At 35.5% G+C, this 16,917-nt stretch overlaps 1 protein-coding gene across 3 annotated transcripts in view; it reads left to right on the top strand.

The window, feature by feature from the left end:
* The window catches only part of CycA (cyclin A), a 30,333-nt gene that overhangs the window by 2,369 nt on the left and 11,047 nt on the right, over nucleotides 1–16,917 (top strand). Inside the window, exons 1-4 of one of the 3 annotated variants that reach the window (XM_069824190.1) lie at nucleotides 627–1,007; nucleotides 1,394–1,798; nucleotides 5,181–5,434; nucleotides 12,633–12,837. In XM_069824190.1, the coding sequence (XP_069680291.1) occupies nucleotides 858–1,007; nucleotides 1,394–1,798; nucleotides 5,181–5,434; nucleotides 12,633–12,837 (1,014 nt within the window). In that variant the 5' untranslated portion in view covers nucleotides 627–857. Of the gene's footprint in view, nucleotides 1–626; nucleotides 1,008–1,393; nucleotides 1,799–5,180; nucleotides 5,435–12,632; nucleotides 12,838–16,917 lie in introns of those variants that run through there. The other 2 variants (XM_069824191.1, XM_069824193.1) reach the window with 2 other exon arrangements.

Here is a 16,917-nt window from a genome sequence, read left to right as displayed (position 1 = left end):
CGTATTAACTTAATAAATTTACTTTCAAACTGCCACCTTAATTAATTTTGAGACATTAGTATAATGCGACTGTCCTGATTTACGTAATTAGCCTACAGCCTATGTGTTTCTATTTATTTTTTTGAGGTGTAAATATTAGCGGAAAATTAAACATTACGGCACACTAGCTTCAGCCAATCTTTCCGATAAAATAAATACAGTACATATATAATTATGTATTTAATTACATATTACAGTGTTATACTAAGAAACAGTAATTATTAATGTGAAATGTATGCTTCTTTTAAACTATTCAGAGTTTTCATTAACGTAGGTAATCAACATAACTAACGCTAATTAACTAATAAATTAATGGTAAATGGTAATAGTGGTCAAGAGATGGTGGAAATGCAATCAAAGTCGTTGTAGGTTACAGTAAAGTGACGATATATTTCAGTTAAATTTATTAAATTAACAGAGAGTCATATAAGACGTAAATAAAAAATTAAAGTATTTTCAAGTTTGTTTTATATATGCAAAACTAAGTTTAAAATAAATTTAAAATGTTGGATTATTTAATAGTGATGTCTATTGACTAATGTAGTTTAGGCACGTGACACAAACTTGACGTGTGATTGGCCAATTTTAAGACAGCGGAGATTTTAACGTTCTATAATGGTAGTTGTGTTTAAGCAGTTTTGTGCATGGCTAAAACGTTCAGAATGAAGGTGGACTTATAGTTAAAAAGGTTACAATTGTGCAGAAGTTTGGACCGTCCAGGACATAACACGCTTAAGGAGTACGGATTATATCGTTGACATACTGAAGTCGTATTGTAACCAACATTTTCGAACTTAAAGACCGTTATCATTGGTAATATGGCTACGTTTCGAATTCATCAAGACCAAGAAAATAATGGTTCAGACTTCAAACACGCACAAGGTGATCCTCCACAACAACAAAAAAGAACCGTTTTGGGTGAACTAAATAAGAATACGAACCGCATTTTTTCACAACGGCAGAAGCAAGTAAGTAGGCCAAAATAGATTCACTGTAAGCCTATTAGACTTGGTATTTTTGTATTTCTTCCCTACAGTTTCTTGTTAAATGAGTTTTTGATTGATAATATAGTGTTTTATTAATATTGGTTGATCTTTGTAATTGAACTACGGTAGTGAGCTTGCGTGGGTGTGGTGGGTAGGTAGGCCTATTTAAGTGACTATAGTTTTGCCATGTAGATAATTGTAGTTAAACGAACAATTGTAATTTACATAAAGCTCTATTACAATTAGTATGTTGTGACGTGGTTTGAATTTATATCTAGAATTTGGATTGATAATTTTGTGCAGTTGTCTGTTATCTGTAGTTTCCCCAATCCATACAGCTAACTTAATTTGTTCTCTTCTCTCTTAAGGAGTCCACTGTGCAAGATGAAAACATAGGTGCAAAACAGAAGTATTGTGTATCACAAGCAGTGCAGAAAGTGCCGTTTAAAATTCATGAGGACAAGTTGGCGAAGGAAAAAACTGTTGTTTTAAGGGATAGTAAACCACATACTTCAGATGCAGCTAGCAGCAAGACGAGGCAGTTGGATTTACCTGCGTCTATAACGAATTTACATCGGCCGCCACTGCAAGACATTAAACTTCAGGAAAAGCCTGATATCTACGAAGATGATAGTGCAGGGTGTTCACCCATGTCCCTGGACAAATCTATCGTCTCTACCCCACCTAGAGAGAAGACTAAGACAGCACAGGATTTGTTGTTGGATGTTGATGAGTACAGGGAAGAAATATATCAGTACTTACGAGAGGCAGAGGTCTGTAAATAGAATTAATGTATTATAGAGAAGTAGATCTTTATTCTCTTTATATATAGTAAAGTATATATGTACATATAATTAAAATGCAAAGGTCAATAATGCAATTACAGAGCTGGAAGTTTAATAATCGTTTAAATAGAACTTATACCGTAGAAGTAGATCTACCTCTACTTGACTAACAATGCATGATCGGTGCGTAGCCTATGTATCACTCATTAGAAATTAACTTCTCTCCCTGTGTACCTATTGTGGAAAGATAGGCCTACAGAAGTTTCACCAGTTATTTGAACTTGTGCAATCCTAATTCTATATAGGCCTACGTAAGTTGATTGTTATTTCAGAATAAACGGTCTTGGTCAGTGAACAGTGTAATTTAATAATTTACAATGCGATGTAAGGCAGCTTTCATACAAACAAGTTACCTGGAACTAGTCATATGAAAATAGCCTAATCCTCGTGCAATCAGTTGATTGTTGAGTATCACACCTTGGCAATTTCAAAAGCAGTTGAGATGTCTTTCTCTGAAAGTGGGTAAATGAATTATAGGCCTAATTTAGTTGAGGGTAGGTGTGAGTTGGACAAATCATTGTGCACACAAGTTACTCTTTATGGTCTTTTATGTTGCCTACAAATTTTGGTCTGGATGAGAAATGGCTGGTAAATCTTACCAGGAATCTTTTTAGGGATGGGGATTTTTTTTTTACGCACCATAAATCAATAGCACTTCACTCCCGGATTCCCTTCTATTATGAAGAAGTCATGCTGGTGATTTTTTAATATTCATTTTCTAGGTTTGAACCTACAAACTCTTGGGCATGTTAAGAGTAGACCTACCTCACAGGACAGAGGACTTTACTCTAAAAATATAACTTATTTTTCTTCAGGTTAATTGAAGGAAAAAAATCTTGTCTGAATACGTCGTTATTTTGTGAACAGTTTTTGAAGGGGGAGACTGGTAAAATTTTGGTAAATTTCAATAAGAAATCGCATTTTCGTTTTTTAGTGAAAAATGAATTGGCAGTCTCTTATTTAGGGCCTCTATTATATTGAGCTCTGTGCTTCAGTGGCTAGTCATGATAATATCTTTGAAAAATATTGGAGTGCAAGAGGTCAAATGACTTTGTCAAACGCCTGGCATTAGAAAACAACAACAACATATTATAGGGCCTATTGAGCAAGTTTGTGCTCTGCAATGCTTGGAAGCTTAAAAATTATACCATATTTAAATGACTGCATCATTGAATTTGAATTGCATGCCGACTTTACAAGCAGTTTTTTTCACACTTCCCCCCCCTTCCCTCCCCATCGCACATTGCGTCATGTTCAAAGTGTAAAGGCTCAAAATTTTGATGCTAGGAATATTAAATGTTTGCCTGACATTCTCTGTACTGTGGTTTAAACGCAGCATTTTCTTGATAAAACTAAATAGGTACTTTGGAAATTAAAACATAAATCTCCTACATAGTGGACACTAAAAATTTAAATTTTGGAGTTGCATATTTAAAAAATTTTCATTCCAATATAGCCCAGATGTAAATTAAAAATTTTGGATAGTCCTACTTAGTTTTTTCTAACATAGACCTATCAGAGATATAAAAAATGTCGTGCATGAAACTTGAGTAAGAGGAGATAGATTTTGAAAATATGCATTTTTTTTTTTTTCTTAATTTGAATAACTCAAAAATCATTCATCTGATCATAATGATATGATATATTTGATCACAGCACTTCTTTACATATAATGGTGTACCTCACATTTCTGTATCCGGTGCCACCATTAACATCTTACAGTAACACATTATTTGCAGTACGTGTCTACACAAATTCTCCCAATTACACAATGTAGGCCTACCTTTTTTATTACTTGTTCAATCTCCCCTTCAGTATTTCTCCTACATTTCGTTTGCTATTCTCTATTTGATCATTAATCGTAATATATCTAAAATTATATACGCCTTTCAAACCCCCTTTTTCCTCTAACTACTATTCACTAAGATTTCAATTTCACTTATTCTCTACAAATTATCATGTTGAATTATTTGCTCTATTTGTTCTTTGACCTTTTCTCCTATCTTTATCTTATATTCCTTTACTGTTCCAACATTCAAATGTTAGTACTAATTTTATGCTGTCACTTGTTCATTTCTCTTAACCCTTTATCACTATTTTCACTCATTCCTATTTGTCCTCACTTTCACTTTCTCCCTATTCCACTTACACCTAATCCTTTCACACTACTCTCACTTCCTATAAATACTTATATTTCTCTCTACACATCAGCTTATACACTTTCTCTCTCCCCTATACTTCTCTATCATTTACAATTACAATTTCCCTTTACTAGCACTTTTTGATCACATCCCCACATTTTTTAATCGTATCTAATACCACTGCTATATCCTCAGCTGTCGCAGGTTCTGACCTTTCTTTACTGTTCGTCTCTGCTTTATTTCTATCTCTGTCTTTCTATTTCTTTCGTCTTCTTCTATTCCTCTTTTATTCCCCCCCCCCCCCATGCTTTCACTTTCACATCCTAGATTTCCACTTACACTCGCACTCTTAATCTTTTCACTACTTTCTTCCCTGTCACTTCCTGACTCTTGGTTTCTCTTTTTATCCCCACCCTCCTTTTTTCTAGTGCCTGTGTTCTTGTTCCGTTATTGTCAGCATTCCTTCTGGAGTGCGCTAACCGTACTGCCATCGTATGGAGACTAGGAATCCGCAACATCTGATCGTAATGAAACTTGCATGCGAGAATACTTAAGGAAGGAGATGAAATGTAAACAATATGAATTCTCAACATTACAAATTGTAGAAAATATAAATTTTATCCTTTGGTGTCTCTTGAGAGGATCAGACCTGTCTTCGGACAGTTGGCTAAACAACAACCCTCATTATGGAAGTTTCAAGGTGTAAAAGAATTGCATTACCTTTCACAATTTAATGCTATGTACAGGATGCCCAGTGAGCTTGCAGTCTGACAGCTTGGAATTATATAACAATTGGAATTATTTAGGTAATTTTTTGAAGTAATAAAGTTAATAAACTCCTTCATTGAACTCATTTTCACGAATAAAGTAGGCTACTGTAAAATAAATTTAGTATCACTGAAGCACATGAGACCAGCAAGCTGAGCTGCATGCATCTGGTTTTCATGAAAATGGATACGGTGCGGTTGTAAAGAACAGTTTTGTGTGAACAGCAGTATTGTGAGAGCCATATGTCTCCTTGACCTGTCCTTAGATTTTCATAACAATGTTAGTTTTTTTTTTGTCTTAATCTCGTTCACTTCCAAAAATCAAATTCAGTGATTGTTTGCTCGACAGTATTGCAGCATTGATTATGATTTTAATGTAGTTTGCTTGTTACAAAAAACAAGCATCTGTGTGAGTATATTGACGGGTTGCAGACACGCCATCGACCTAAGCCTGGTTACATGAGGAAGCAGCCTGACATTACCTATTCAATGCGTTCCATCCTGGTGGACTGGCTGGTGGAAGTTGCAGAGGAATATAAATTGCAGACAGAAACACTGTACCTTGCAGTCTCGTACATTGATCGTTTCCTAAGCTTCATGTCTGTTGTGAGAGCGAAGCTGCAGCTTGTTGGTACTGCTGCAATGTTCATTGCTGCGTAAGTTTTAAAATAGAACTAATTTAATTACATTTTACATTCAGTTTTATTTCATAAAACAGCAGAGATGCCAAATTGAGGTTTGCCTTTCAGTGTTTGTGAAGAATGTGAGTTTTTAAACTTTGACTTATATTAGAAGCACTTACCAGTAACAGGTTTTATCTGGGTCATATTCAAAATCTGAAGAATTGTCTGCTGTGTGGGTCTATTAGGGCTGTACGTATCACACTAGGATGCCACAACAACTCTGCTATAATCTTTTCGTTGTAAAAATAATCCTATAGTAAACAATTGCACTTGACTGAAGTAAGGCTTGATTGGCTGCAGTTTGGTGCCACCAATTCTCAGTACATGATCCTGCCCACTGTTGTACATTCTGTTTCATGTTAAACATTTCCTGTTACTCGTCAAAGTGGGCCTAATCTCACTACTATCCATTCATTTGCACTTCCCATGAAATTTCGGCCAGTGTATGGGATTGGTACCCACCCAGAATCGTGATGCACTTGGGGAGCTATGATAGGTAGCGAAATCCAGTTGCGAAAGCCAGCTATGACAGCTGGGGGATTATTGTGCTAACCACACGATACCTCCATTTTGGTTGGATGATCGTCCATCTCTGCTTCGGCATGTGGACGTGAGGCCAGCAACCAGCTGGTTGGTCTAGGCCCTTCAAGGGCTGTGGCACCATTATTATTATTATTATTATTATTACTACTACTACTACTGCTACTGCTGCTGCTGCTGCTGCTGCTGCTGCTGCTGCTGCTGCTGCTGCTGCTGCTGCTGCTGCTGCTGCTGCTGCTGCTAAATTTCTTCTTAAATGGCTGACTGTATGTTCTTATAACCAGATGTTGGAATCTATTACTCAGACTTATAATTTGTATAATTTGTTGAAATATTGTTTCTCTTTATGATCTCCCTGTGAGCTATCCCTGTTTTTGACATTTGAATTGGGGAGCATGATATATAATATATATTTATTTATTGATAGCCTGTTTTAGGTCCTCTATAATGCTGTTGTGTGATATTACAAGTTTTATGTAGAGCTAGTTCAGTAAAATATTTTGTAAATGTGTATTAAATTGTAGGAACAGTTTACTCTTCATTTTAGAATGGAATGTGCTGGTTTAGAAAAATTACCTAAGATGAAGTGGTTTATCTGTTAAATATAGTGCAGCTAATCTTCTGTTAACTGTACTCTCCTTTCAACTAGAAAATTGGAAGGAACAGATAGCAGAAAAGTTTGATTCCATCAGAATTAACCTTTGACTAGGGATTTACAGCAAGTTAATGTAGTCTTAACAAGACCTGAACTTTGGATTATAACCTTAGATAAGGGTTACTCAGCTCATTATTTACTGGACAGCTTGCTGCCTAGTCATGTCATAACACGGTTTCTAAATATTTGACAGATAAATGGACTTCAGTAACAATTGATACAGAATGCTTAAGATTTAGAAGGACATGAAATTATTGCTGTATTAACCCTAGCAATATCAATGGTGGGGGGATACTTTGTGCCCACCTTCTCCAAAATTCATATTTTACACATATAATTGATATTCATATTCATAGTTGTCATCAAACTCTTTCAGGTAGTGGTTTCTCCTCACATTTCTGCATATGGTCCACCACTACCTTGCTTACATTCCATCATATATCCTTTATATTTCTCTTATCGTCTATGTCTCCACCAGCCTGCCACTTATCTAAAGTTTAACCCTGCTTCTGTCTATTTCTTCCTCCATCCTTTCTGATGTACAGTATTTACAACTCTTAACCGTCTTCATCTTCCCTCAATATAATTTCCAAATACTATGCAATACTGTCCACCTTACTCTGATATAGAAATATTCGCGTCTACATCTACTCCTCCATCTCTACTACTATCCTTGTCATCTTTCGTTACTGTTATCCCTACTTTTATGTTTAATGTTAAAACCTTTTTATCTCTGACTAGTATTCACTAATATTTCTACTATCTCATCTACTTTATCTTATTATATTATTTGTCTCGATTATTATTGCAATGTTCTAATGTTTGTGATGCCTCCTTGCAATTTTATGATCGATTCACTTATCACTTTTTCACTTTATTGGATCGCTTTTATGGTTCACTCTCACTACTTGCACTCACTTTCTACCTCCTCACTTCCCATATTTTCCCTCTCAATTACGTCAAACCCTACTTATTATTTACATACTATCTCCTACTCTTATTAGTCTCACTACCATATTGTTTTTCTTCTAATTTACTCTATTCATCTTCTATTAACACTTCATTTCTTGTTCCTCTGTATTATTCACAGTTCCACTTCAGTTAACTAATTGATCTAATACTCACATTTTTGACTGCATCTAATGCCTCAGACTAAGTCAGATCTTTCCTCTAGTTCACTTCTACATTTCACACGTCTTAGTTTGCACTTCCTTGTTTCTTTAACTATCACACAACTCGCTGAATTTTTATACAAGTTTCATCTATTTTTTTCACACATCATTCTTAGTTCCCTCTCAAAAACACCCACGATTGCTGGACTTTGACCATCTGTGCTCTCATCTGTTGTATTCTAGACTTTTTTCTTCTCTTCGTCACAGTCCCTTTCGTAACTTACACTCGGACTTGCACTTGCAAAGACTCCTTTTCTTATACTCTCCAAATTCCCCTTAGATGATTCTCCTATTATTCCCAACCCTGGACTCCTCTCCTTCTCTTTCCTTCTTCTTACCTCTATTATCCGCTCACTTGATTCATAGCTATCAGTAGCTCCCCCTTCTTCACTAGACTTATTCATAATTACACAACTTAAACCTTTCTTTCTCTTATCATTCGGATATTTCTTTACCGCTGTAGCCTTTATGCCACTCTTCTTAGAAGTGTACTTCTCCCTGTCTGCTAGCTTGGTAGAATTATGCTTGGTGTTCCGTTCGTTTTTTGCTCCCTGGTTCAATGTCTTCTTTCTGCGTGTGTCGCCTTCTTCCTCAGACTCCTGATTCATCATTTTTTTGCTCCATGCTTCATGTTCAGATTGTAACAGCTGTTTCGTCCCATTACTTGGTATTAAACCAAACCATTGCTTTACCAACATTTCTTGGCTTTCCACATTGTGCTTTGCGAAATTTTTATTCTCTTTAGTTTGTACCTTGCACATCTCTTGATCTATTACATATTCTACATTGATTCCAATGTTATCTTTTGAAGTCGGTTGCTCTGTTTGCTTGATTTCATTCTCCTCTCCTGCTTTTGATTCCTGCTGTGCGTGTTTGTCAGTCTGCCTCTGATGTTTCTCTGCCACGTTGTTTAATCCAAATTCCGGATGATTTACGTTCTTCTCACAAAACTCCAGGTCATATCTCCTGTTGACTTTGTTTGTCTTCGTATATCTTAGCAAAATGTCCCTTATTTCTAGCTGCTTTCATGAACTGTATCAGTGATTTGCGTCTGCTTCTTGTTTCATAGTTTACGTCTTTTTCAACCCTTATTTTCGTCATTCTTAATTTTCTTAAGTTCCTTAAGATAACTTCTCTTGTTCTCATGCTTATGAATGATATTAAAATAGGTCTGAATCTTCCTTTCCCAATTCTATAAGTCTGTTCAATATGGCTCACTCTCACATCTATACCAAAAATCTTATCGCACATGTTACATGCAGTCTCATAGGTATCCATTTCATATTCATGACCCTCTTCTTTCACCCTGAAGAATATTAAATTCTTTTTCTTTGCTTATCTTCATAATATTTGATTTTCTCTTTCATTTGCTCATTATCCCATACCAGATAATCAATCTTCGCACTGATGTTATCCATTTTGCACTTCAAGCTTTCTGATGTTATATCCACTTGTTTCTTCGAGTTTCCTGTACTGTTCTGCATTTGTAGTCCTTCTTAACTTCATTTCTCCCCTTCTTTATCATTTCTCGTTGTAGCACTTTTTCCATTTTCTATTGTAACTTCTGCTCTATCACTCGCTCATAGGTCAATGCCTCTCTATGCTGTTCGGTCTCCACTCCTTCAGCACACGTCATTACTCGGCTCAAACTCGCTGATGACTGATATAATTGATATATTAAAAATATGAAAATATTTGTCAGTTATGAATCCCTCTATCTTATTGTGTTATTGTTTTCACTGATCATTTTACTAAGATACGAAAATATGTCTAAGTGGATAAAAAATATCCTGCTTCTTGAAGTTATGTTCGAAAATATACAGTGACATTTCAATTTTTCATACTATTTGCTGATAACAAATTTAAAAAATCGTTCAAAATTAAGCATTTTTGTTACAAAACTGTAGTCTGTTCACTATGTGAAGACGGGTGTGAAGAAAGTGATGCATAAATTGTTAGGATGAATTAATTGTTCGGAAATTTACAATGATATTTCAATTTAAAAAAATGTAGAACTTATACACAAGTGAATAAGTACAGTATGTTCATGTAACACTTGAATCTGGTATTTTGCATGGTAAGTTTCCTATTCTTAAAAAGCTAGTCTTCTCCAACAAGGAAAGGAGAGTCAGAATAGTAAATAAGTTATTGGGGAGAGGTGGTTTTAATTTCCTAGGAAACCTCATGAACTCAGAAAAACTCGAAGAATTATTGATCCTATGGGTAAAAAGCAATTCAGGTTCTGTGACACTCTTGTTCTTCATACTCATACTGTTATATATATTCGTCTCTCTCTTTTCCTTTCCCCCCTCTTCTCTATCCCTCCTCTCTCCCTTCCTTCCTCTCTTTCCCTCCCTCCCTCTCTCTCGAAATTGGAAGTTCAGGCACCAAAAATTAAGAATCACTGAGTACAGCAGTGTATATGATGTCTATTGAGTTTTTAGGCCTGATTCACAAAATTTAAAAATCTGTTGGAGAACTGAGTCACATGGAGCATGCATCGATTAAACTGGTGCTGCTGTGGAAGTGGTGGTTTAGACTAAGGATCTCCAGCCTTTTTAGACAGCAGGTCAGATTGACTAGGCAGTAAGAGTATGAGAGTCACTTTAAAAACAATTAAAGCCCCTTCAGACAAGGTGACTTTTAGAAATGTTGCCACTTATGAATAATGGATATAAATTGGGGGGGGTCTCTTTCACATGAAGTTATGGGCACAGAATAATGGCACTACAGATGGTCTAAGTCATACATGGGCATTGTGCCTCACTTGAGAATTTGTGCCTCACTGACCTTCACAGAGCTTATCGCTGTGAGTGACATCATCTTCACAGTCCCCATTCCTCCCTCACGTAGCTCCTAGGCGTGGGCAGGTTCTATATCGGTTTCATAAGCAATATCAGTGGTGGCATAATGGCATTATCAAAGCAGTGTGTACACGTTAGAAAATGATTATTTCATGAGAAATGGGAGGAAGAGTTTTTTTACTGTTTAGAAGGGGAGAACATACGATGTATGTTATGCTCGAAAATCCTATTAGGCATTAATAAATTTAATATACGACATTACTCCTTATGTCGTAAAGAACATGCTGAATTGGAAAGTAAGACAAATGAAATGTTATTTTTCATACTATTCCGAACAAAATTTATGATCTTAACATTTGCATAGTATACTAAATACGATATTATACCTTAAACACGCTGCATTAAAAGGTACGAGGAATTAAATGTTGTTTGTACGTATTATTTCCAAAAGAAATTTATAAAAAAAAAAAAAATCAAATGTGCGTAGAAAACGAAATATGATTTTCTGAAATTATTTTAGGTTGAGAATGTGCAAATCTATTAAGTAATCTTGAGAAACGCCAGAATATTCAAGAAAATAAACGTAGACAAATTGATGGAATATTATTGGCTAGTTACGCAATTTCTCACCTGTGATTTAAATCTATTCAATGATGGAGAAATAGTAAAGAGGTTTATGATTAAAGCTGCCGAATTAATTTGCCAAATTGAATAAAAGTTTGAGTCTCTCGTGTTAACCAAGTGCTTTCCTAATAATTCGCCACTGACCGCCTTAGCGATTATGATAAGGTGACGCAGGTCACAGCAGTTTATATTTCCCATCCTACTCTGCAGTCTCCTCTCCTAGTAAACAAACTATTTCAAATAGAGTGCCTCACATAACCGAAAATTGTGCCCATGTATGGTCTAAGTGGTTGCCTTTGCTGCTGGTGGCTGCCACTAAAAGTGGCACTTCCCATCTTAGTATCAAGAATTAAATTGTAGGATTCAGACAAGGCCACTATTTTAATAGCGTTGCTGTTTGATGACTGTTGGGCCATCAATTCCTTACACTGTCACAGCAGTATACAGCCTATTGTGCCACGTTTTTTTGTCTTCTGAATTCCATTGATAATTCATGCTAGAAGCTATTGAAATAATTTCTTAAACATGCGAAAATATGGGGGAAAAACTTTTTATAGTCCTGATATAAATTGTCAAAGTGTGAAATAGTTCTCGATTTTGTCTTTCCAAAACCAAAACCCAGACTCTACTTCTATTTTCTTTCTCTGTACGAGTGAAGTTGCCAAAAGTATATCTCCCTCTACGCCCATGTTCATTGGAAGACTGAAATTCTCTACAAAAATTTAGTGTATTAAGCAGTGCTTCAAACTCCCATTTGCAGTGCCACTAACGAGCTTGTAGTGGCATTGTCTGAAGGGGCCCTTAACCCTAAAGTGATTTTCATGTTTGTTTTTAAGGTTGTATGAATAACAAAAGCAGGATTTATACAATAGTGTGTATATGTTTGTATATGTGTTTTCCAAGCACTTCAGCAGTGATATTTGAAACTGCTTGTTGGAAATAATGACTTTCAGATTTGGTTCGTCATCAAATGTTCATGTAGCTTATGTTACAAAAAAAATAGAGGTATAGACGACCATTAAGTCTGCCAGGTAAGACCTGTGGTTGCAAATGTATGAGGCATATTCATTTGGTGGGCACAATGATATATCTCAGAACAGCTGGCTTCTTGATCTATACTTATTAGAACTTTTTGCCTTGTTTCATTGTCCTCTAGTTACAACTGCAATTTGTAGTAAGGATTCACTACATAAAATCCCATTATAGTTCTTAAAATTACGTGGAATGCAAATAAGAGCCTACTAATATGAAGTTTGGTTGTTTATCATTATTATATTGTAGGTCTACTTCTATTTCTGTATTTCATTATAGCTATAAAATTTCAATTTCAACTTAATTGCCTTATAGAATTTCATATGTGTGAATCTACTTTGCAGGAAATACGAAGAAATCTATCCTCCTGATGTTGGAGAGTTTGTGTACATTACTGATGACACGTACACAAAGAAACAAGTTCTGAGAATGGAACATCTTATTCTGAAAGTGCTTGCCTTCGATCTCTCTGTACCAACAATTCTAAGCTTTATTACGAATTTTGCTGTTTCAACTGATCTTCCAGATACAACAATGTTCCTGGCAATGGTGAGTTCATGTTTGCAGTTAACAACCTACTTTATATATGTTAACCATAGTATTTTGAGAACATTGGATTTGGTTGTAAGCTCCTAAAATATATTTCTTCCTCACGATCTTTTTGGTATGCTCTCTCTCCCTCTCTCTACCTAATTCTACTCTTTCTTATCCCATGGACATTGTAGTTCATGTATAAACTCGTGTACAGAAATGGAATGCAATGTAAATCGCACCTAGTACAGTAAAACTTAGTTTTAACATTCCTTTTTTTAAGAAATGATTTCAGAAGTTCTGGCATAACTATCATAAATGTAGTAATTGATTCTTACTATTAAGAAACCCTACATGAAAGAAAATCCTATGAGGAACACACAACCTTTTAGTGAAATACTGAACCTGTTCATAATGTTTATTTCTGTATAAAGGTATAGTCACACCAGTGTGGCACTGACATCAAGCAGTAGCTACATTGCAATGCATAGATTGGGTAGATGTCTCGATTGAAAGTAAGCATGCAGAAATGTTGTGTGTTTGCATGTGAAAATTTTAAATTTAATTGAAGTACTGGTACTTGAAAATGTTACTGTAATTTTGTAAAATTATTATACCCTGTTTGCAGAAGTTCGTTCACTAATAACTAGGGCCAGAAAGTTCATGCATTTGCATATAACTTTCCTTGGCTGTAATTAATTGCTGTTAATTATCAACAGTAATCTCACTAGAGATTTTGATTTATCTAGAGAAAATCAAAACTCCAGTGGGATTTAATTGACTATTACAAGTATATAAAGACTTCAAGTAATGAAGTACTCCAATACAATAAAATATTGACTTACGAAAATAAAACTGTCTTCAAATGTATTATTGTACCATCTCAACATTACAAATAGCCTATTACGCTAGATGCATGCTAGATGGCAGTAGTGTGTTATGATTAGTTTTCTTGTTATCAGTTGTGCAAACTATGGAATCTTCATCAAACTCTGTAGACGGTTACTAGTCAAGAAGGTTTTGTTGATTCAATTTCATTTTTATTAAAACAGTTGCATTCCACTTCAGTTATTCGGATCCCAGTAATCAACATCACTTGACAGATGATTTTCAATAAATCTTAGTATTAACAATCTCTGATATGTGACTATCCATAATATCATATAGCAAAAGCTATAACATAACCTAAATAATATGAACAAGAGTTAGAAAAGTTTTAATTAACGATGATGACATAAAAAATTAACATGAATAATTTTAAAAGAAACAGTTATTGAAAGTACAATTTTCAAATTTGAATGTTTTAGTGGTTCAGTTGATGCTATATTAGACGTGTGCGTGAAAGAAGTGGAACACATTGATGTACATGGTGTATTCCCCAACTTATTCAGGATTTCCAAATGGTGCTCTTCATTTATTTGTAAATAGGGATTCAGGGAAGATGCATAGCTATGACCAGTGATCTTTATTAATTCTTGTTCTTGAATGCCAATGCGAAGTCATATTTGAAACTGCTGTGCATCGACTGGAGTGGTTTGTAATTTTGTTTTTTTGACGTCCAGACCAGTGCAGTTTGAAATGTTGGCAAACAAAGAAACAAATGCTGGGGTAGTGATAAAAATAAACAAATGCTGGGGTAGTGATAAAAATAAACAAATGCTAGGGAAGCAATAAAATTAAACAAATGCTAGGGATGCGATAAAATCGTGCGATAAGCAGCCATGATTGGTTGAAAGACATCCTTTCGTACCGTTTTATTGGTCAAAAATATTATGATGTAGTAAAAGTGTAATAGTCTTCACAAATCAACATTTAAGCTTATCAAACCAAATTTTATATTGCATATATTTGCATATTTTATAAATGCATAATATTTCATGATATTGTGGGATATTTTTACAAGGAGATTATTGAAAGTTTTGCGGCACACCTAGTGAATTTCATGGCACAGTAGTGTGCTGTGGTACACCAGTTCAGAATCACTAATTATTGTAGAGTTTGGGAATGTTTATCGCATTATCACTGGATTGGGGAAGGTATGGACAGTGATTCACGTACTTAAACTTCGCAACAGTAAATACGTTTAATTTAATCTAGTTTGATCTATAATATTATTACATTTATTGCTTATTACTATTAATTTATTTATTAGTGCATATTTATTGGCATATTTTAAGGTTTTACGTGTTTATTAGGCTTGTAGGACATGAACTCTCTGGCCCTACTAATAACAGATTGAATGGGTATTTAAGAATATGTAAGTACAGTATAATGTACAGAGTGCCCAAAAGTTCCACACCATAGACTGGGTTACAATATCTGTTCAATATAATGGCCACCAGTGTCAAAACACAACTGTAGGCATTCGCCCCTGTTTCGCAGGATGCAGTCATCAAATCAGATGTAAAAGCACTGCACTCAAATGCAGTTCACTCATGCAGATGCTATTTGTCCCTTATTTTCACGCTGTACATTTCTGCATATTGCAAAATCCAATGAATTCAAGTCTGCAGATCAGGGAGCCCATTCCAGGTGTTCCCTATTTACAGAAGTTCTCATACAGTCACTAACGTACTTACATGCTGTAAAGGGTGTGAGGTGTCCAGTCTTGCACCATTTATGTCCACATTGGTAATGAGTTCACCAACATAATTAGTTGAATATGTTTTGCTGTTGTGTCCTAAAAAAAAAAATAGAGGTCCATGGACCACACCAAATCATGATGCTGTCGTTGCCTTGTTCCTCATCTGTAAACCATTGTGGATTTTTTGATCGGACAGTTAGCACAACTGCTGCCAGTTTATCTCACTGTTCACATAAAAATTTGCTTTATTGGAGAATGTGACCTTGCACAAAAATTCCACATCCTCCCATCTTTCCAAGAAACCATTCACACTTCAAGTGAATGGAAGATATTAATAATGTTGAGTTACCCATCACTCGACAGTTCTGAGTTCTGACTTGCATGTGTATTAAAACATACTTCTCTCTCACTCAAGCTGGCACTGACCTTTGATCCTTGAGTAACTCTAGATGACGCAACAGATGGGTGACAAGACACTATTTGATATTAATAAACATTGCCACTCACTCATTGAGTTTATACTACCAACTTTTTGAGTTACTTCAATAGGTGACTCAAAGTGGTTGAGTAAAGTTAAAAAATCGTAATGACGAGGTATATTTTTGTTGTATAAGGCAGAAGAAAGGGTATAAACCTTAAGTGTGCTCATGTCTGTAGATTTACTGGCATGTAAAAACTGCTGTGGGACAAAATTCTGGCACACTGGTGACTGATATAACCTTGGCAGTTGCGAGTGTCTTTAAATAAAACATAACATTTTGAGGTATAAATCTTGCAGAGAAGCTTGTAAACATAGTTACAAAGATTTGCACAAATTTAAGAAGGGGAACGTACAGTGGCTAGTATGGCATTCCTTGCAAGATTCAAATGGGAAAAGAGGAAGAGCTTTCGATAATGAAATGAAAATGAGAATTTTCTTACCATATGTGGGTGATCCAGGTTTTCAAATGGGTGTATATGGGTATTTCCCAAGGTACTGTCACTTTTCATTTCATTTATTGTATTCCATAGACCTTATGTTAGCATTAATATGAATTGGGTGAAAATGTCCCACTTGCTATACGAACCACCTTATGGTTTATGCATGATGTTGCCCCTGCTGCTTATTTCAGTCGTGAGGCAAAGGCATATCTCAATGTTGCATATCCCGATAAGTGAATAGTTCATGTGTGACCAGTTGCTTGGCCCGCCAGATCACCAGATCTTAACCCCCTGGATTTCTACCTTTGGAGCTGTCTCAAGACACTTGTTTATGGTACTGAAATTCCGAATGTAGTAGAACTATGGCAGCAAATTGAAAATGGCTTTGATACTGTGTGGAATGAGTTGAACCGGGTCTGTAACATTCCAAGAGCAGTACAACAATTATCATGTCACTGTCTTCGCCTTCATGGACGTCACTTTGAACATATTTTGGGGTAAATTTACTTATGTTGTGTTGAATTTGTGATCCCTTTGTTTAGTTCAACTCTGGGAGGAATTAATTTTGTTCTGTGTTGCACTTGCGATTCCTA

The sequence above is a fragment of the Periplaneta americana genome, chromosome 4 (assembly GCF_040183065.1).
Source record: "Periplaneta americana isolate PAMFEO1 chromosome 4, P.americana_PAMFEO1_priV1, whole genome shotgun sequence".
NCBI lineage: Eukaryota > Metazoa > Arthropoda > Insecta > Blattodea > Blattidae > Periplaneta > Periplaneta americana.
The sequence above is the reverse complement of the archived record's forward strand: the minus strand, read 5'-3'. Positions and strand labels throughout refer to the sequence as shown.